Genomic DNA, 19,694 nt, shown 5'->3' with positions numbered 1-19,694 from the left:
GAATGACCCCCCAGACCTCCGTGACTATCTGGGCTGGCGCACTCGGGCTTTCCGACAATATGAAGCCCTGGTGCGAGCGAAGCTCATTAAGGGAACGGCTACCCCGCGGACCGCTTCAGGAGCCCCGCGCGGCGCCTTCCCCATCACTCGTTCGGCAACTCCGTTCCCCATCCGCCCGGTGGCCCCGCCTGTGCCACCCGCGGCCCGCGCCCCCGTCCCGGTACCTCCGGCTCCCGTCCCTATGGAGCTGGATCGTACTAGGGCTCGAGGTGCCCCTCGTCGAGCCTGCTTCAGATGCGGCGACCCCAACCATTTGGCTCGGGACTGTCCGCTCCCCCGCCGACGTCCGCCATGTGGACATCCTCGACGAGGTAATCCAGCAACTTGGCGATGAGATGCTGGGAGAGCTGCTTGCGCGGTTGTCCGATACTGCGGCCTTAGCGGAGGCGCATTCGGAGGCTCCGGCAGAGGATTTTGTCCCCGCGACGAGTGACTGGTGTGCCCTCGTTCGGCGTCCATAAATCGTTTCACTTGTTTGTATGATGAATCAACTCCCTTGCCCTACAACGAGCCCAAAACGAAAGACGCACCCTCTGCCCCCTCCGAAGCCCCCCGTTCGGATTCGCCGACTTGCCTGGGAGAAAAAGCTACCTGGCAGTTATACCATCTCTGCCGCTCCTGGCGTTAACTCGCTGCACCTCCCCCTTGAACTTGAGTCCACTGCGAACGCGCTCAAGCTCTCCCTCTCGGGTCTGGTCGACTGCGGAGCTACTTCGGACTTTATCGACACAGAATATGTCAACCGGAATAATGTGCCAGTCCGAAATCTCTCAGTACCCATCCCGGTCTACAACGTCGACGGCACCCCCAATGATGCTGGGTCTATTCGCCAAATCGCGGACCTCGTTCTACGGTACAACGGACACTCGAACGCGTTCAGCTGGCTGTAACCCACCTTGGGAAACAGGACCTGATACTCGGATACTCCTGGCTCAAAAAGCATAACCCCGAGATCAACTGGGAAACAAAGGAGGTGAAAATGAGTCGTTGCCCCGCAGCTGCTCTACCTGCCGTGACGAAGAGCGGACCGAACGCGCCGAGGTTCGGCAGCTCCGACTCCTTAAATCACGACTACTTGCGGGCGCCTTCCCCACTGTTTCCGCTATCGATATCGCTGGCCCAGATGATGCTGACGACGAGCTCGGAGCTGCCCGGACCCTCCGGAGCCCTCACCAGATCTCGACGGCGACGAGCATCTTGAAGACGGCGACCGCATCTTCTACACCTCCTTTCGCCCAGTTGAGGAGATCCGCGCTGGCAGTACAGAGTCCCAACGCCTTGCAGAGGCCTTCGCCCGTAACTCGGCCCCTCCGCCTTCGGAGATCCCGGACTGGGCCAAGGAGTTCCAAGACGTCTTCGACAAGGAGTCCTTTGACACGTTACCAGAACGAAGGGCTTGGGACCACGCTATCGAACTCGTCCCCGACGCGAAAGCCCGCTAACTGCAAGGTGTATCCGATCTCTCCCCTCGAACAGCGCGAACTTGACGAGTTCATCGAGGAAGGACTTGCCACAGGCCGTATTCGCCCTTCGAAATCTCCGATGGCCTCCCCCGTCTTCTTCGTTAAGAAAAAGGACGGAGGGCTTCGGTTTGTCCAGGACTACCGCGCCCTCAACGCAATGACGATTAAGAACCGGTACCCCCTTCCGTTGATTAACGACCTTATCAACAGGCTCAAGGGCGCTCGTTACTTCACCAAACTCGGCGTTCGCTGGGGTTTTAATAACGTCCGGATTAAAGAAGGAGACGAGTGGAAGGCGGCCTTTCGGACTAACCGAGGGTTGTTCGAACCTTTGGTGATGTATTTCGGCCTGACAAACTCCCCCGGACGTTCCAAACGATGATGAATGACATTTTCCAGGATCTCATTCTTTCAGGCGACGTTATGATCTACCTCGACGACATCCTTATCGCACATTCGGACCTCCGCAAGCACCGCGAGATCGTCCGGGAGGTCCTTCGGCGGCTCGAATGCACAAGTTGTACCTTCGCAAGGAAAAGTGCGACTTGAGAAATTGTCAATCGAGTACTTGGGGGTCATTATCTCACACAACCATGTCGAAATGGACCCCGTTAAGGTCGCCGGAGTCTCCGCATGGCCTCCGCCCGAAAACAAGAAGGACGTTCAGCAGTTCCTGGGGTTTGCTAATTTCTACCGCAGGTTCATTCGGGATTTCTCGGCCCTAGCGCAACCTCTCTTTGCGCTCACCAAGAAAGACCAGAAATGGACCTGGGGAGACGCCTAGGCCGCCGCCTTTCAAGCCATCAAGGACGCGGTCGTATCAGAACCTGTCTTAGCGATCCCGGACGACTCTCGGCCTTTCCGACTTGAAGCAGACAGCTCAGATTATGCAACGGGGGCGGTTCTTTCACAACAATCCGCCCCGGACGGGAAGTGGCACCCTGTAGCGTTCTATTCCAAAAGCTTAAATGATGTCCAGCGCAACTACGAGATTCACGACAAGGAGATGCTCGCGATCATCCGCGCACTCGAGGAGTATCGGCATTTCCTCGGGGGCCCGCATCCGGTTGAGATCTGGACTGACCATAAGAACTTGGAATACTTCCGAAAGGCGCAACACCTTAATCGTCGGCAAGCCCGATGGTCGTTGTACCTTTCCAGGTTTGACTTTACGCTGCACCATGTCCCAGGTCGCCAGATGGGCCGTCCCGATGCTCTCTCCCGCCCGGCCTGACCACGGTATCTCTGACGACAACTCGGATGTCACCCTCTTACGCCCCGAACTGTTCCACGTTCGCGCACTTGAGGCCGTCACTGTCTCTGGGCCTGGCTCCGAACTTGTCCGCGACATCAAGGAAGCGCTATCCGGTGAGCCTGACCTAGAGGAGCCCGTCGCGCTTGCGGCCCGGCAACTCTTGAAGGTCCGAGGTCAAGTTCGGGGCCCCCGCTCATCACGTTCGGACGAGTGGGCCGTCTCGGGCGATCTCTTGTACTTCCGCGGCAAGGTTGTAGTCCCCAAAGACAAGGACCTAAGGAGGCGCATCATCGAGCTCTGCCACGACACGCGAGTCGCCGGACACGCCGGGCGGTTCAAGACCCTGGAGTTCGTTTCGCGCAACTACTGGTGGCCACAGATGTCCCGCCATATCGGACGCTACGTCGCGACCTGCGACTTATGCTGTCGTACGAAGGCCCTCCGAAGGCTTCCGCACGGGGAGCTACATCCAACCGAAGTCCCCCGAGCGCTGGCACACCGTCACTGTGGACTTCATCGTCGAGCTCCCCGAGGCCCATGGGTATGACGCGGTTATGGTAGTGGTTGACGCCCTCGGGAAACGCGCTCACTTCACCGAATGCCATACGACAATAGACGCGGTCGGAGCTGCCCGCTTGTACTATCGGAACGTCTGGAGACACCACGGAACCCCGAGAAGTACATTTCGGACCGCGGTTCGCAGTTCATCGCTGACTTTACGCGAACTCTGGCGCTTAATTGGCGTCAAGCCGGCTACCTCTACGGCTTACCACCCGCAGACCGACGGACAAACCGAACGCGTTAACCAGGAGCTCGAGCAGTACATCCGAATCTTCACCAACTACCAACAAGACGACTGGGACGAGCTTATCCCTGCCGCTGAGTTCGCCTATAACAACCACGTTCACTCCTCCACTCAACAGGTACCCTTTATGACGGACACTGGCCGGCTTCCCGAATGGGTTTCGAGCCGGGCACCCGCTCAGAGTTGGAGTCAGTGAACGAGTTTCGCGATCGGATAGCGAACGGCGTCTCCGAGGCGAAGGCCGCGCTCGTCAAAGCCAAAGCCAAAGACGAGTATAAACGGTACTACGATCGGAGACGATCGGACGCTCCGAATATTCAAGTTGGTGATAAGGTTTGGTTAGATGCCTCTGACATCAGAACAACTCGGCCCTCCGAGAAGTTCTCCCACAAGCGCCTCGGACCGTTTAAGGTGCTCGCAGAGGTTAGTAAAGGTGCCTACAAGCTCGACCTCCCCCCCACGTTACTCCAAGCTCCACCCCGTCTTCCCCCGTTGTTAAACTCGAGGCTCGCTCAGGACGACCCCTTCAATGGACGACCCGGCTACGACGAACCGCCCCCGAACTAGAGGACGGAGTCCCCGAATGGGAAGTCGAGGAAATCTTGGATGCCAGGATAAGGTATAAGCGTCTTAACTACTTCGTCAGGTGGAAAGGCTACGATGCCCGCGCGACTCGTGGGTTCGGTTCGACCGTGTCTTCGCGCCAGACAAAATTGCGGACTTCTATCGGAGGTACCCAGGTAAACCACGGCACATCGCCTCAGCGACCTTCGACTCCTTGCCCTTCCGAACTATGCGTCGGGACGCCGCATTCAAAGGGGGGTGATGTCAGGGGAACCCCCCGCTCGGCCTCCTTCGGACCCTCCGAACGCATCCGAGGCGCATCCGACCGGCGCCCCCTCGGACGCTCCGACCCACCCCGACCATCGTCCACGGCCTCCTTCGCCCCGCACAATCACCGATCCGTCAAGACCCTCCCAACGATCACCTTGGGACAGAGCCTGCGACGCCGCTCAGGCCTTCTGCGCTCTACGTCGGCAGTTACGGACGACCAGTATATAGTTGGCGCCCTAGCAGGCGGACCCTTAGAGTTTCTTCTCTTTGGATCCTCCCCTGCTAGGTCGGTCCCTCCGTGTATTTCCTGTAGTCTTATTCACGCTTTGGATCCTCCCCTGCTAGGCTTTCGTCGGAGTCTCCAGGGTTGCCCTTACAGCCGCCAGACGTTCCGGTAATAGAGGCGGGCTGCCCCTACTGCATCGACCGTCGTATGACACTCCGAGAAGTGGGCGCGCTTTCCGAGGGTGTCAACGACGACCATGATCGCGTCGTACTCATGGGCTTCGGGGAGCTCTACGATGAAGTCAACGGAAACGGTATGCCAGCGTTCCGGGGGTGTTTCCGTGGGGTGTAGCTCCCCATGGGGCAGTCTCCGGAGCGTCTTTGTGCGACAGCACAAGTCGCAGGTTGCAACGTACCGGCCGATATGGCGAGACATTTGGGGCCACCAGTAGTTCCAGGAGACCAACTCCAAGGTCTTGAAGCGACCTGCGTGTCCGGCGACTCGAGTGTCATGGCAGAGCTCGATGATGCATCTCCAAAGGTCCTTGTCCTTTGGTACGACGATCTTTCCTCGGAAATGAAGAAGACCGCCGGAGAAGGCCCACTTGTCAGAACGTGAGGAGCGGGGGCCTCGAGCTTGACCTTGAACCTTAAGAAGTTGCCGGGCCGCTAGTGCGACGGGCTCCTCCAGGTCAGGCTCACCGGAGAGGGCATCACGGATGTCACGGAGGAGTTCAGAGCTGGGACCGGAAACGGAAACGCCCTCGAGTGCGCGGACATGGAAGAATTCAGGCCGCAGAAGGACGACATCGGAGTTGTCGGAATCGACTCCGTGATCGGGTCTCCGAGAGAGAGGGCGTCAGGTCGACCCATGTCACGGCCGGGCTTGTGGTGCAGCGTGAAGTCGAACCGGGAGAGGTACAGGGACTACTGGGCCTGTCTCCGGTTGCGGTGCTGCGTCTTCCTGAAGTACTCCAAATTCTTATGGTCAGTCCAAATCTCGACAGGGTGCGCCCTCGAGGAAGTGTCTATACTCCTCGAGTGCACGGATGATCGCGAGCATCTCCTTGTCGTGGATTTCGTAGTTGCGCTGGACATCATTTAAGCTTTTGGAATAGAATGCTACAGGGTGCCACTTCCCATCCGGGGCGGATTGTGAAAGAACCGCCCCCGTCGCATAATCAGAGCTGTCCGCCTCGAGTCGGAAAGGCCGTGCGTCGTCCGGAATCGCCAGGACCGGTTCTGAGGTGACCGCGTCCTTGATTGCTTGGAACGCAGAGGCCTCCGCATCGCCCCAAGTCCATTGCTGGTCCTTCTTGGTGAGCGCAAAGAGAGGACGCGTGAGGGCCGAGAAGTATCGGATGGGCGCTGTGTAGGGCCTCAGGGATGAAGGGAAGGGGCTGGAAGAATGTGGAAGCGCGTCGAAGAGTATGGCGGTATGCGGGCCCGTGCGCCCTCGTGGCCCGGCGGCCCGACCTGAACCGTGACACAAGGGCTCGAACAGGCCTTGGTTAGTCCGGAAAGCCGCTTTCCACTCGTCACCTTCCTTGATCCGGACGTTGTTGAAGCCCCAACGGACATCGAGTTTGGTGAAGTAACGAGCACCTTTGAGCCGGTTGATGAGGTCGTTGATCAGCAGAAGGGAGTACCGGTTTTTGACGGTCATTGCATTGAGAGCACGGTAGTCCTGGACGAAGCGGAGTCCGCCATCCTTCTTCTTGACGAAGAAGACCGGAGACGCCATCAGAGACTTGGAGGGGCGAATCCGGCCCGCCGACAGCCCTTCCTCGGTGAACGCGTTGAGCTCGCATTGCTCGAGGGGCGAGATGGGGTACACCTTGCAGTTGGTGGGCTTAGCGTCGGGGACATGCTCAATAGCGTGGTCCCAGGCTCTCCGCTCCCGGTAGCGTATCGAAGGACTCCTTGTTGAAGACGTCCTGGAACTCCTTAGCCCAGTCTGGGATCTCAGAGGGCGTAGGGGCGGAGTTCCTGGCAAAGGCTTCGGCCAGGCACTGTGAGACGGTGCTACCTGCGCGTATCTCCTCCAAGGGACGGAACGAGGTGTAGAAGATGCGGTCACCATCTTCGAGCTGGTCATCTTTGTCGTCCTTGTCGGAGTCCGGCATCAGATCAGGCAGGCCAGAGTCGAGACCGGAATCGGAATCGTCTCCGTCATCAGGCCCAGAGAGGTCCATGGCGCAGACCGAGGGGAACGGGCCGGAGCGGAGTCGTTTCTGGAGTAACCGGAGTCGCCGTAGCTCAGTCCGTTCAACGCGTTCTTCCTCACGGCAGGTGGAGCAACCGCGGGGGCACCGTGTCATCTCGACCTCCTTGGTTTCCCAATTGATCTCTGGGTTATGCTTCTGCAGCCAGGAGTACCCCAGGATGAGGTCTTGTTTACCAAGATGAGTGACGGCGAGTTGAACACGCCTCGGAATGGCCTTTGTAGCGTAAGACCAAGTCCGCGATCTGGTTGATGGAGCCGGCATCATTTGGAGTGCCATTGACGTTGAAGACCAGAATCGGTTGCGCCAGGGGTGCGGACCGGAATGCCATTCCGAGTAACATAGTTCGTGTTGATGAAGTCGGAGGTGGCACCACAGTCAACAAGCCCAGAGAGGGAGAGCTTCAATGCACTGGTGGTGGACTCTAGCTCCAACGGTAGGTGGAGGGAGTTCACCCCAGGGGAGGCGGCAACGGTATACTACTTGGGTAGTTTCTTTTCCCAAGTAGTGAGGCGGCGAAGGACGATGACCGGAGTCGCGGGCGGAGTCGGAGTCGGAGTTGAGGCGGGGGCAGGAGAGGGTGTGTCTTTCGTTTCGGGCTCATTGTAGGGCAAGGAACTGCATTCATCATACAAGAAGACAAAACGATTTATAGACGCGAATGAGGGCACACCAGTCACTCGTCGCGGGGGACAAAATCCTCTCCGGCCATCGACTCCGCTGCCGTCTCCGGCAGGGCAGCTGTGTCTGTGTAGCGGGCAATCAACTCCGCTAACATCTCGTCACCGAGTTGTTGGATCACCTCGTCAAGGATGTCCATCGAGTGGACATTGGCGGGGAGGGGGCAATCCCGGGCGAGATGGTTTGGGTTGCCGCACCTGAAGCAGGTGCGACGAGGGGCACCCCGAGCCCTGGCGCAATCCAACTCCATAGGAACGGGAGCTGGAGGCGCCGGAGCGGGGGCGCGGGCCGCGGGTGGCACGACCGGGAGCCATTGGGCGGAAAGGGGCCGGAGCCGGGATGCGGTTGACCGGAAACAGAGTCCGAATCAAACTGCCAGGCGTCTTGGGGGCGGCTGACTTGATCAGCTTGGCCCGGACCAGGGCCTCATATTGACGGAAGGCCCGGGTGCGCCAGCTGAGGTAATCCCGGAGGTCCGGGGGGTCGTTCGAGGACGTGATTCTAGTGCTGTCCAATTATGATTATGAATACGAAATTTTCATAATTTATTCATATTCATAATATATTCTCTCTGCTGGAGCATATTATAATTGTATTCATATTCATAATCATAATTGGGCTCAGAATATTCAATTATATTCAAGCTTCACAAGTCTGCACATAGTGCATATAATCCACCTTATCTCATGGTTTATTGAACCACTCCTTGGTTATGGTTGTTTCTGTGGCCAATTTTGCAGTCATTGAGGCATGCATATCTGTCATCCTATGCTTGATGCTGGAGTCTGGAGACCAGGTGCCCTACAGAGATGCTCTTTGCAGCCATAACCAGGATTGGTAACATAGCCTGGATATTCTACAACAAGATATTAAGCTGAACAAAACTCTAGCCTAGGTCAAGTATGATACCTTCACCAGCGAAGAGTATCATCAAAGTCCAGGGTAGCAATATAAAGGTCAACTTCAGCCTTCTGTCAGGGCTGGATATGGATATTGTCCGGCCTGATTTACTGCCAAAAGCCATTGATATGGTAAAGACTGAGTTTGAAGATGTTGCTACTGCTGCTAGTAGCCTGCTACAGAGCTAGTACCTCTGGCTGAAGGGCTTGCTGGTGTATTTGAATATAATTAATTATGGCCAAGGTATAATATATTATATTCATAATATATTCATATTCATAATCACTCATATTCAATGGGTCTGAATATGCAAAGGGCATAATATAATCATATTTATTCGAATATATTCAAAATATATTCTAGCATAATATAATTGTGGACAGCACTACGTGATTCCGTTGTTGATCAAGGGATCAAGTCCGTGGCAGAACTTAGTCACCTTGACCAGAGCATCTTCGAATCCGGCAAGGTCCATCAGGTCCTCGAAGTCGTCGGTGTACTGGTAGACATCCTTTGTACCCATGTGATAGGTGGAAGTCTCCAGCTTGGAGAGAGCGTGATCTTGCTCGTTCTCCTCGACGAACCGGAGTCGAAACTCGGAGACGAACAAGCCCCAAGACGGAAACGGAAACAGGGCTTTGCTTCCGTGGTGCTCCGCCCATTGCTGAGCGGGTCCTTCTGCCATAAATGACATGGCATAGCGGACGGCCTTTTCCTCGCTCGCCTCTCCGTTGACCACAAAGGCCTCAGGGGCAAGGCGGGTATAGGTGCGGACCGCGTAGAGGAACGCGCGGCCGTGTTTCCGATCGCCGTTGAAGGTGAAGGGGGGTTTGGTCGCAAGATCAATTAGGACAGAGTCCCGGAGTGGGAAGTAGAGGAAATCTTGGATGCAAGGGTGAGGTATAAACGGCTGAATTACTTCGTCGGATGGAAAGGCTACGACGCATCGCACGACCAGTGGGTCCGCTTCGACCGCGTCTTCGCCCCGGAGAAGATCGCGGAGCTCTATCGTAAGTACCCTGGCAAGCCACGGCATATCGCCTCCGCTACCTTCGACTCTATTCCGTTCCGGTCTATGCGTTGGGACGCTGCATTCAAAGGGGGGGTGATGTCAGGGGAACCCCCCTTTTGGCCCCCTCGGAGACGCGTCCGACTCCGGTCCGATTCCAGTTCCGACTCCGGTCTGGCCCTCTATCTCGCCCACACAATCACCGATCCGTCAACGCCCTCCTGACGGTCGCCCTGGGACCTCGCCTGCGACGCTGCCCAAGCCTTCTGTGCCCGACAGCGGCAGCTACGGACAAGCAGTATATAGTCAGCTCCCTAGCAGGCAGACCCTCAGAGTTTCTTCTCTTTGGATCCTCCCCTGCTAGGTCAGCTTCATTTGTATTCGCTTACCAATGTTCACGCTTTGGATCCTCCCCTGCTAGGACCTTGATCTCAGGCCTCCGGGGTTGCCCTTACACATATGATGGTGACGAGATACCATGTTTTATTGATAATACTCTTTAAACCCTCCTGATAGTACTTAAATTATGTATTTCCATCAAGTACTTGCAGAGATAGAGGCTTATCAGTTTTAAATCAGCGAATGATTGGCTAGTACTGCCACAACTATTCAGCTGCCACTACAGGTTACTAAATGAAAGTTGTTCATATAGTCAAAATATACAACTTTGGTTTTGTGACAATCTGTGACATAGTCTAATAATTGTACCGTCAAATGGTGAAAATTTCCTTTTTTGGAAAGTTGTCATGCTTATCACTCCATATTATGGTATATAACAGTACGGCACAGGTACCGAATAGTGGTTATTGACCAAAAGTTCCTTTTTAGGACACTCTGTCACATGTCACATAGTGGACTTGGTTCCGATAGCCTATGTCGTATTATTCACCTTTATTCACCCCTACATGCTAGACTTAGTGAAAATTTGCCTTGGACTTCACAATTAATATTATTCACCCCCTTCACCAACAATTATTCGCCACTTGGGGAATTCAAGTTGCTGATAACACTGGGGCTTATCAGTGGCAACCTGCGTCATTGCCACACTGATAATGTACAGTGTGTTGTGGGCTAAACCGTCAAATTCAAATTTTTGTATCAAATGTCACGCCATTATTGGCATTCGAATTGAGTAAAATACTATAGTAGTGGTCCTCGATCGAGTTTCTTCTCATCAGGAAACACGGATTCGGCTATTCCCATAGCACTCTGTAGCGCTATATATCGGGCAACTTGTCTACAGAGCTATGAGTGCTATAGATGCTCCTGTAGCGCTACCAGGGCAGTTACCGTGTTTCCTGATGCTTGTAATTGCCTAAGTTCTTTACCGCTAACAAGCTTCTAAAAGCTGACATCTCGAATGGGCTGTGGACGATCTCGCAATCTGGTCGCCTCTGACAGACTGCAACTACGTACTGATTCAATTTTCGTGCCTATTAAGCGGCGCAAGCAGATCTAGAGGCCAAAACGAGTGTTATTTGACAAAACAAGTGGGAGTATATGCACGCGTCGTGTTGGCGTGGTTACGCCGCAACGGTTCCAAGAAACTTGAAGGGGGAAGCCAAGCCAAGTCACTAACTATATGCCCGACTAAGTAATAGTCCATAGTCCATAAGCCATAAGATACAGAGGGAAAATATGCTGAAGCCTGAGGTTAGTGTACTTAGTTTCCTTGAAGCATTGAATAAGATTAAATAACAAATTGTTTTTTTTAATATACTAGTACTCTACTACTTAGTATTTATACTCCCACCATGATTTATTGATTATCTGCACTTTCACCTTATGAGCAGGATTGTACTGCGATAATTTCCTCTCTAACATAAGCTGAGCTTTATCTAACTCAGCTTGGCTAAGGGACAAGCCACCAGAAGAAGAGTTATGGAAATGCCCTATCAATGTCTCTACTCCTTGCCACCAATCGAGTATCCGTTGAAGATCATTGTCCCGGTCAAAATTTCGTAAACTTTGACGATGCAACTCGTTGTATGACATCCCAATGTGGATCTCAGTGAAGTGCCGAACAGCGCACTGGAACTCTCGAGGCATTGGGTTCAAGAGGTGATACCAAGAAGGGGCTTGTGCAAGTCGAAGCGCCATGTGTGGACGAGGCAGCGATCGCCAACGGATTGCATGTGAAATGTCGACAATTTGATGGAAGAATGTTTCCGGGCTGTCGTAGTACCTTGCGCTAAACCACACAACAGTGACGTGGCCCAGGAGCGGAAGGCTACAAGTTGTAAGGAGAAGATGGATTATGGCAGGTCCAGCTTCTACGCATTGCAAGTTGGCAAATGCTCGATTGGATTCAAGTTGCCGATCAGAGTGGGGCCGGCCCGGGAGTGGAAACTCCCACGGCGCTGGGCCGTTCGCTCGCATGAAGTTATACTCGTCGGGAATAATGCGAATCGTCGTCAGGTGTGGAAACCATGTGGCAAGGTCAAGCAGAGTTTCTGGTGGAGCTGAACTTTGAGCTGAATAACAATCGACGAGCGTGAGTTCCGAAGTATGTGGAGCGGAGCCAGCGAATCGAGGAAGCACCGCAGCCCATAGATCCAGAGGGGCAGCTTCCAAGTCAACCTCAAGCTTGGATAGACAAGTGTCTTGCAAGCACTCCAAAAGAGTATCGATCACAGGAGTCACCAACAGACTCGCCGAGTTGATGACAAGTTTCTCGAGCAGAAGATTGTTGCGCATATGCGGGACACTGACTTGAACAGGGACTTCACGGTATCCATCAGCTTCCCGGCAGGCCTCGAAATAGGTTCTGAACTCACCGAGAGGCATCGACTCGGACGCTGGCAAATCATGAGTGTAAGACGGCTGTTTTAACATGATATCGTCCGAAATGCCAGTGGGCTTCTTTGGGCGGAGAATCACGGGCAAACGACCATGGTGCACTCCAAGCTCTCCACATCCGGCACCAAGTATCTGCTCCAACAATTTACTGAGGGTCGGCCCAACACCGGCTAAGATCGGCTCGCCGGCATAGGTGTCGTTAAGCTCCTCGGGAAAGCGGAGAGAGACCTTCTTCAGCGAGTTCAGCGGCTTGAGTCGTCTTATAAAACGGGAAACCCGAGCAATTTGTCCCGACCCCAGAGAAATTGATCCGAAATCCTCCGAGTCAAGATCGCCAGCGGATCGCCGCTCTACCCGAAATGTGATCGTAAGCTCCTCGATAGCGGGAAGAGTTATACAGAGTCCAAGGCTAAGGACCATAAGCGGGTCCACCTCCCCACTCGTGTCCCAGGCCGCAATGGACATGGATGTAGTCGAGGGATTAAGGGAGAATCGGTCCATCAGAACGTTGATGGCAATGGTATTGAGGGCTCGGGATAGCAAGGAAAGGGACTTCAAGGCTTCATTTGGCAAGTAGGAGCAAATATGGAAAAGTAATTCGGGTGGAATGTCTTCTGTGAGTCGAATTGACATGGTGGCGAGACTCGCCGAGTGATCAGTGCTGAGCGGTGTGCTTTGTTCCCTTGACCGGCCTCTGTTTAGCCATACGCTAAATACCCATCGTCGCCGCAGCAGGAGCCTCGGCTCAACCAACCCCAGAAGCTGCAAGATCGAGCATTGCCCACTAGTTAATAGTATTCACTGGATAATCGTCCACTTTCGTTTCGTAAAATAACACTCGTTTTCGCCTCTAGATCTGTTTGCGCCGGCTAATAGGCACGAAGATTGAATCAGTGCGTAGTTGCGGTGAGAGTTGCAATTGCTGTCCAAGGCCAGTAGATTGCTAGATCGTCCACAGCCCATTTGAGATCTCAGATGTCGAACTTTTAGAAGCTTGTTAGCCGGAAAGAAGTTAGGAAATGAGTTGAAGGCTAAGATGAAGCTCGATCGAGGCGGGACTGCGTGAAGTGAGTTGACAGAGACCTCTGGTGTCATCTTCCGCGTGGACCGCGCACCGATTATCCGACTTGGCGCTGCCGTCACTAGCATGGACTCACGGAGAGTGTTTAGAGGGAGTCAGTGGGTCGTAGCTAGTTGGCTACTCCAGTATCCTTTGAACCGATGGTTGAAGTTCGAGATGTTGATGCCACTAACTTGGAGGACAATACTACAATAATATTTGAGGGACATTGTCAGACCGGTCACCGAAGCTTAAGATTGACGATTCCTCGTAGCTAGACAGTAAGCTGTACCAGTGGCTGAGAAGCAAGGGCTCATACCGGGGATATGGACACCAGAATCCGTTGCTGTGTCGCAGCATGAAAGTGGTTTGATGGATAATGTCACAGTGTCACAGTGTGACATTATCATGTCGGCTATCAATGAGTCTCTTTTGCTCACTCTCACGACGCAGTCTGAAGACGATCTCGCGTATACGGATAGGATCCTTCAAGACGTATTACGACGATACAATGACTACACTAAACTTTGGCGACTCGAATACCGGTGGGGTCGACGATGCTGGTGGTTGGGTTCGCGCTGCAGACGGGTGTTGGTGGTCAGTGTGATGGAAAGCAGGAAAACACGCACATCCAGGCGACCACGGTGGTGGCCTTGACGAAAAACGGCGCGCTGGAAAATAGGTTAGTACAGCTGGCCAATGGAGGCGGAGTGGGACTGACACGTCGGTGAGTTTTTCGTATTCACGAGTGACGGTGAATATAGCCGCGGGGGCAGCCTGACGATGTTTCTAGTGACTGCAAAGAAATGAAGAAGGGGAGACTGACCACGACGAGCGAGGAGAAAGTAGCAAAAGCAAGGAGGGACTTGAGCATGATGGTCAGGTTGGTTGATTGGGTTGTCGTCTGTGCTCGCTCGTCCTTATATGTTTTCCCGCATTAGGAACTGGTTCAGAATGATCGCAGTCCACGGTGATGAATTCCGTCGCCTGCAGAATCGCATCAGCACTTTCCCGCTTCGAATCTGGTAACTTGTAAGTTCCACACGTCGCTTGGGTAGATGTCGTGAAGCTGATATGCGGACAGTGAGCAAATCGGAGATTCGGTACAACAGACTGCGCAGCGGCCTGGAGACTTTAAAAGCCAGGGCGAAAGTGGCTCGTCTTCAATCCAAACTTCTCTCCTTCGTTGCACACTTTGGCATGCTTACCGCCGCGGCCACCATCCTCGTTTCTCTTGCCTTTGCTCGTTCAGCCTTTGGCTCGGTTGGTCCCGTCGCGGACATCACGCTCGTCAACGCCCTGGTTGCCCCCGATGGCTTCACCCGCTCGTCAGTATTCATATCGCGCTAAGGGACATCCAAATTAACGAAGTTTTAGTGCTGTCACCGCTGGTGGCACCATTCCCGGTCCCCTCATCAAGGCCAACGTCGGCGATACATTCCAGCTGAACGTTATCGACGCGCTCACCGACAGCACCATGCTTTTAAGCAGCTCCATTCATTGGCACGGCTTGTAAGACTCTTCCTTTGCTGATATCTCCCGCTAATGACCCAATAGCTTCCAGGCTAACACTGCCTGGGCAGACGGGCCCGCATTTGTTACTCAATGCCCTATTGCTCAGAACGACTCCTTTGTATACGAGTTTTCGACTGTAGGACAGCCAGGTAAAACTTCAAAACGGATTCGCCCTTCAATAACACCTCTCTCTCCCAGGCACATACTGGTATCATTCCCATCTTTCCACCCAATACTGTGATGGTCTTCGCGGCGCCATGGTTGGTATGTGCTGTCCTCTTACTCTCGCTGCTTTTTGGTTAATTCTTCGCTCAGTCTATGACCCCAATGACCCACACGCTAGCCTGTACGACGTCGACGACGATAGTACAGTCATCACTTTGGCCGACTGGTATCATGCACCTGCTCACACACTCCCCGGCGCCCCCACCCTCGTTTCAACGTTGATCAACGGTCTTGGCCGTTATGCTGGTGGTCCGACCTCTCAGCTATCGGTCGTGTCGGTTACTCAGGGGAAGCGTTATCGCTACCGTCTTGTGTCGCTTTCATGTGGTAAGTCTATGTGGGTTATGGGGAGTCTATGGTCTGACGTTCTTGTTTAGGCCCCAACTTCAAGTTCAGCATCGACAACCATACGATGACGATCATCGAGGTCGACGGCGTCAACACCAAGGTGAATCTGACGGCTCCTAATGATTCTTGCTGACGCTGCTATAGCCCTTAACCGTGGACTCAATCCAAATTTTCGCTGGCCAGCGTTATTCGTTTGTCCTCAATGCCAATCAAACTATCGGAAGCTATTGGATCCGCACCGTTGCTAACAGTGGCACCCAAGGTCATTTTTGACTTCTTCCTCATATTTTCTGCTAACCGAGTATAAAAGGTTTCGCCAACGGCATCAACTCCGCTATTCTGCGTTACGCTGGTGCAGACACCTCAGCAGACCCAACAACTCCACTTGTGGCAGCAACCAACGCCATGGTTGAAACTAACCTCCACCCGCTTGTCGCTCGTCCGGCTGCTGGTGCTGCTGTGCGCGGAGGAGCGGATGTCAATTTAAATCTCGCCGTTGGTTTCTCTGGTGGACACTTTACCGTGAATGGAGCCCAATTTGTACCACCCACTGCGCCTGTCCTTCTCCAAATCCTCAGCGGAGCACATACCGCAGCTGAATTACTCCCTGCAGGAAGCGTTTAGTATGTCATCTCATCAGTCTCCGTAACATTCCGTCTCACTATCGCGTCAGCACTCTGCCGCCCAACTCGGTCGTCGAACTCTCCATTCCTGGCGGCTCTCCTGGTGCTCCCCATCCGTTCCATTTGCATGGTGTGCGTATACTTCTTCTTTCTTCTCCCTCCTCCTTATGGTTCCAAAGCACAACTTCTGGGTCGTTCGCAGCGCCGGTAGCACAGCGTACAACTATGTCGACCCCGTTATTCGCGATGTTGTGACCACAGGAACTTCGACGAGGTAACTTCCCACTCTTCAGCTGTCATTCCCAGAATCTTATTCTCATCTCAGCGACAACACCACGATCCGTTTTGAAACTGATAATGCGTGCGCAATATGCCTGTTCTTCTCTATATTTTATTCTAACCCGCTTCCGCAGCGGTCCATGGTTCCTCCACTGCCATATCGACTTCCATCTTGAAGTGTAAGCCGCGCGTCTCATGTTTGTCGTTCGCCAAGTGCTCAACTTCGAAATAGTGGCCTGGCGATCGCTTTTGCTGAAGACACCGATACCGTCGTCAACTCGGTCCAGCCCGACAAATGGCACACCTTGTGCCCGACTTACAACGCGCTGACCCCTGCGCAGTTGGGCGGTCTTTGACCGTACTTTTTCTGGATTCAAGTTCTATTGGTACATACTGAATAATAGAGACTGTTGCTGTTGATAATGATTCCAATTGCTATTCGTTTCAATCGTCGTGATTGAGCGGCTCAACGGCCCGAGCTTCCTACGTCGTACGTCAACCCTATCACCGCTTCTCTCCGTCTACCATCATGAGCACGGAGGGTCGACTGCGGGACGATCTTTGGATCGCGCACAAGCCCTCTGGGTACACATCAGCTCAAGCCCAGCAATGGCTGGCCAAGATCAACTACCCAACTTCGAACTTGGACGCGGTCAACCTCTCCTTGGAAACGCTGACGCGCCTCGTCCAGCTCAGCGTGACGACGTTCCCGTTCGAGAATACCGCAATGCATTAGTGAGTACCGGCGATTCGTTCTTGAGGTTCAATCTAACCCCGTGCAATAGCACTGCGGGGCACACGATGGACGTGTCGTATCCCGCGCTCTTTGATCGCCTCGTTGCGGGTGGCACAGGCGCCGGATCGTGGTGCTACGGGCTCAACGGGCTGTTCTACCAGATGCTCCTTGCGCTTGGCTTCCGGTGCGTATATTTGTGAGGTACCCAGATTGCAATTCACGCCGGGCAGCGTGTACGCCGGCGCCGGACGGATCAACCCGCTTCCGGCCGAGTCTGATCCGCAGTTCCTCGCCTTTGTGCACATGGTACTGTTTGTGCAGCCGACGGCGGGGAGCAACGCGACCTTCGTCGTGGACACGGCGTCCGCGCTCGTCCGGCCCATACCGCTGTGCGACGGCGCGGAGGTGCCCGGCGCAACGCCGACGGAACGCTTTCGGCTCAGACGGGCCGCGCGGCCGGAAGCTAGTTTGCGTGCGTTGTACGAGCTAGGTTACCTCATGATGTTTACTTTTAAGCTACAGGTACTTCTCCGGACGCGATAGCGCCGGCCCCGGCGGAATGGTGGCTCGAGCATATCCAGGATGCGAAAGACACGGGCATGCCTCCGACGACCCGCGTGATGTACTCGTTCATCGAAGACGAGTTCTTCGAGACGGAACGCGCCGCGGGGAACGCGACTGTGCTCGCCGCGACTGGTGGGATTTTCGCGGAGACAGTCGTGTGCAGCAAATATTTCTTTCTTACTGACGAAGAGGCGAAAAGCATTGGACAAATTCAAGCGGAGCAGGAGGGCCCCGCTCATGCGGGCGAGCATCTCGGCAAGCTCGCCATGGGCGGCAACGTCGTGCGGAAACATGTGGGCCTGCAGACGACGCTGGTGAAGGAGCTGGAGAATGAAGCGGACAGGGTCGATGCGCTCAGGGAGTGCTTTGGGATCATTGTACTGCGGGAGGAGGTGGGATATATGGAGGGTCGGCAGGCGGCGCTCAAGTAACGGCAAAAGGAAAGGAAAACGAGCAGGAAAAGGAAATTGATAACAGTGGGTTGGTTACAGGCGCGTCGTGTATATTGTACGGAATGCCACTACTTTTACGCGAATGCGGCACGCGCAGCGTCGAAGATGGGGTTGAGCTCTTTGGAGTCGGCGTTGAGTTTATCGGCAATGTTCTGTTGTCAGACCGATGAGCGAAGAAGAAGAAAGACAGTATAGCAACGAACCGGGCACGTCTTGGCCGCCGCGTCCTTGAGTCCGTTCGTGTTCTTCTGGAACGACAAGATGCTGTCGGCTATGGTCGACTTGATAACCTGGCCGCCAATTTCTACGCTAGCTCAGTAAAACACGGAGTCTGGAAAAAAACCGACGACGCACTGATGATATCCGCTGCTTTGGCCTGGATATCCTTGAGCGATGTCTCCGTTTTGGCCTTCGCGCCGGAGAGGCCCGTGGCGCTGTTGTAAAGGCTAGTGCAGTCGGCAGGGCTGAAGGTCCCCGTGAACGAGTCGGTGGTCGTCTTGAGCTGGTTTTGGACGATGGACGAGTCGGTGCCGACTTTCTAAGGAGATATAGGAGAAAAAGTGAGGAAAACAGGATTCGGAGAACAGCAAAGCGCACCAGCAGGTCAGCGAGGGTCGATTTTGGGCCGATCGATTCAACCTGGGAATTGAGAGTGGCGATCCCACCATTGAGGGCGGCGAGCGCGGCTTTGGCATCCCTCGCAGAAAGCGGGCTCGCCACCGCAACGGCGGAAACAGCGAAGGCAGCAATAATGTGCAAAAACTGCATGGCGGACGTGAGCGGCAGGCACAAGGAAAGTTTCTGGGACGCACCCTTCGCCTCCACCCCTCGCTTTATACCTCTCGTAGTCGCTAGCCATCTTGGCATCCCATCGAACGATCCTCGGTGGGGCGACACATGTCCAGGACCACCTTCTCAGAACCACTGCCCAAACCCAGCAGCCGTCTCGCCTGAACCAGCCTCTTCGCGAGAATTCAATGCGGGGCACGAACCGCCGGCGCGCAAACGGGAAGTCGGGATCCCGAGAGCGGTTTCAGCTGGGCAGCGTCCACGCACAATGGTGGAGCGCATTACTTCGAGGGTCTGAATTCAAGTTGTTGTCCTGTGCAGCCGCTCGGCGCGCGCGGTGTTGGTTCTTTCAGAGCGCTGGCGCGCTATTTGGGCGCTTTAAAAACGTGTCGTATAAGGAGAAGCGAATTTGAGGTGGCTGTGATCAATGACTTGATTCAAGTCCCACTCAACGAACTTTTTTTATTTTTCAGATACTTATAGTACTACTAGTACTAGTGATTGAAAACTAATGTTAGTCAGTGCGATCCCAGTCGTCCTCCCTAAACTCCACGGCCACCAATTTTCTCTCGAAGAGGTTCGGTATTGCCACTCGGATTTTTTCAAAAACGACATCCTGGCTTTCACGAACCTCCGGCTCCCTGCCCATGACAAATCGCTTACTGTGCTTCGGCACAACAATGATGTCGATTTGGATAGGGGTTGCGCCGTGGGTTAAGACAACACGTTCCAGAGTTTCCGAAGCAAGTTTGAGACGCATCTTTGGGGCCGGTCTAGGTGGCTGATAGCGCAGACCGAACCAAGGCTTGTATTGCCACTCTTCGTCAACAATGGGCTCTGGGAGTGG

At 54.2% G+C, this 19,694-nt stretch overlaps 3 protein-coding genes across 3 annotated transcripts; 2 read left to right on the top strand and 1 right to left on the bottom strand.

Annotated features, from left to right (window-relative positions):
• Window positions 1-14,289: 14,289 nt before the first annotated feature.
• On the top strand, window positions 14,290-16,662 carry MIND_01344600 (Laccase 1; the record flags this gene model as incomplete). The annotated part of the gene is made up of 14 exons (XM_037369888.1): window positions 14,290-14,341; window positions 14,401-14,644; window positions 14,694-14,828; window positions 14,874-14,980; window positions 15,030-15,095; window positions 15,147-15,383; window positions 15,434-15,504; window positions 15,549-15,666; window positions 15,715-16,027; window positions 16,078-16,159; window positions 16,207-16,301; window positions 16,353-16,388; window positions 16,441-16,485; window positions 16,539-16,662. 14 exons carry the CDS (start codon window positions 14,290-14,292, stop codon window positions 16,660-16,662), a joined length of 1,725 nt encoding a protein of 574 aa, XP_037213444.1.
• A 161-nt stretch (window positions 16,663-16,823) lies between these two features.
• MIND_01344500 (Arylamine n-acetyltransferase 1) lies at window positions 16,824-18,037 on the top strand (the record flags this gene model as incomplete). Its single annotated transcript, XM_037369887.1, has 4 exons — window positions 16,824-17,041; window positions 17,092-17,226; window positions 17,273-17,514; window positions 17,565-18,037. Exons 1-4 carry the CDS (start codon window positions 16,836-16,838, stop codon window positions 18,035-18,037), a joined length of 1,056 nt encoding a protein of 351 aa, XP_037213443.1. The 5' UTR covers window positions 16,824-16,835.
• A 95-nt stretch (window positions 18,038-18,132) lies between these two features.
• Window positions 18,133-18,925, bottom strand: MIND_01344400 (uncharacterized protein; the record flags this gene model as incomplete). Its single annotated transcript, XM_037369886.1, has 4 exons — window positions 18,133-18,210; window positions 18,262-18,362; window positions 18,413-18,596; window positions 18,656-18,925. 4 exons carry the CDS (start codon window positions 18,923-18,925, stop codon window positions 18,133-18,135), a joined length of 633 nt encoding a protein of 210 aa, XP_037213442.1.
• Window positions 18,926-19,694: the final 769 nt, after the last annotated feature.

Source organism: Mycena indigotica (genome assembly GCF_014461135.1).
Source record: "Mycena indigotica strain 171206Taipei chromosome Unknown Mind.scaff0016, whole genome shotgun sequence".
In the NCBI taxonomy this organism is placed as follows: domain Eukaryota; kingdom Fungi; phylum Basidiomycota; class Agaricomycetes; order Agaricales; family Mycenaceae; genus Mycena; species Mycena indigotica.
The sequence above is the reverse complement of the archived record's forward strand: the minus strand, read 5'-3'. Positions and strand labels throughout refer to the sequence as shown.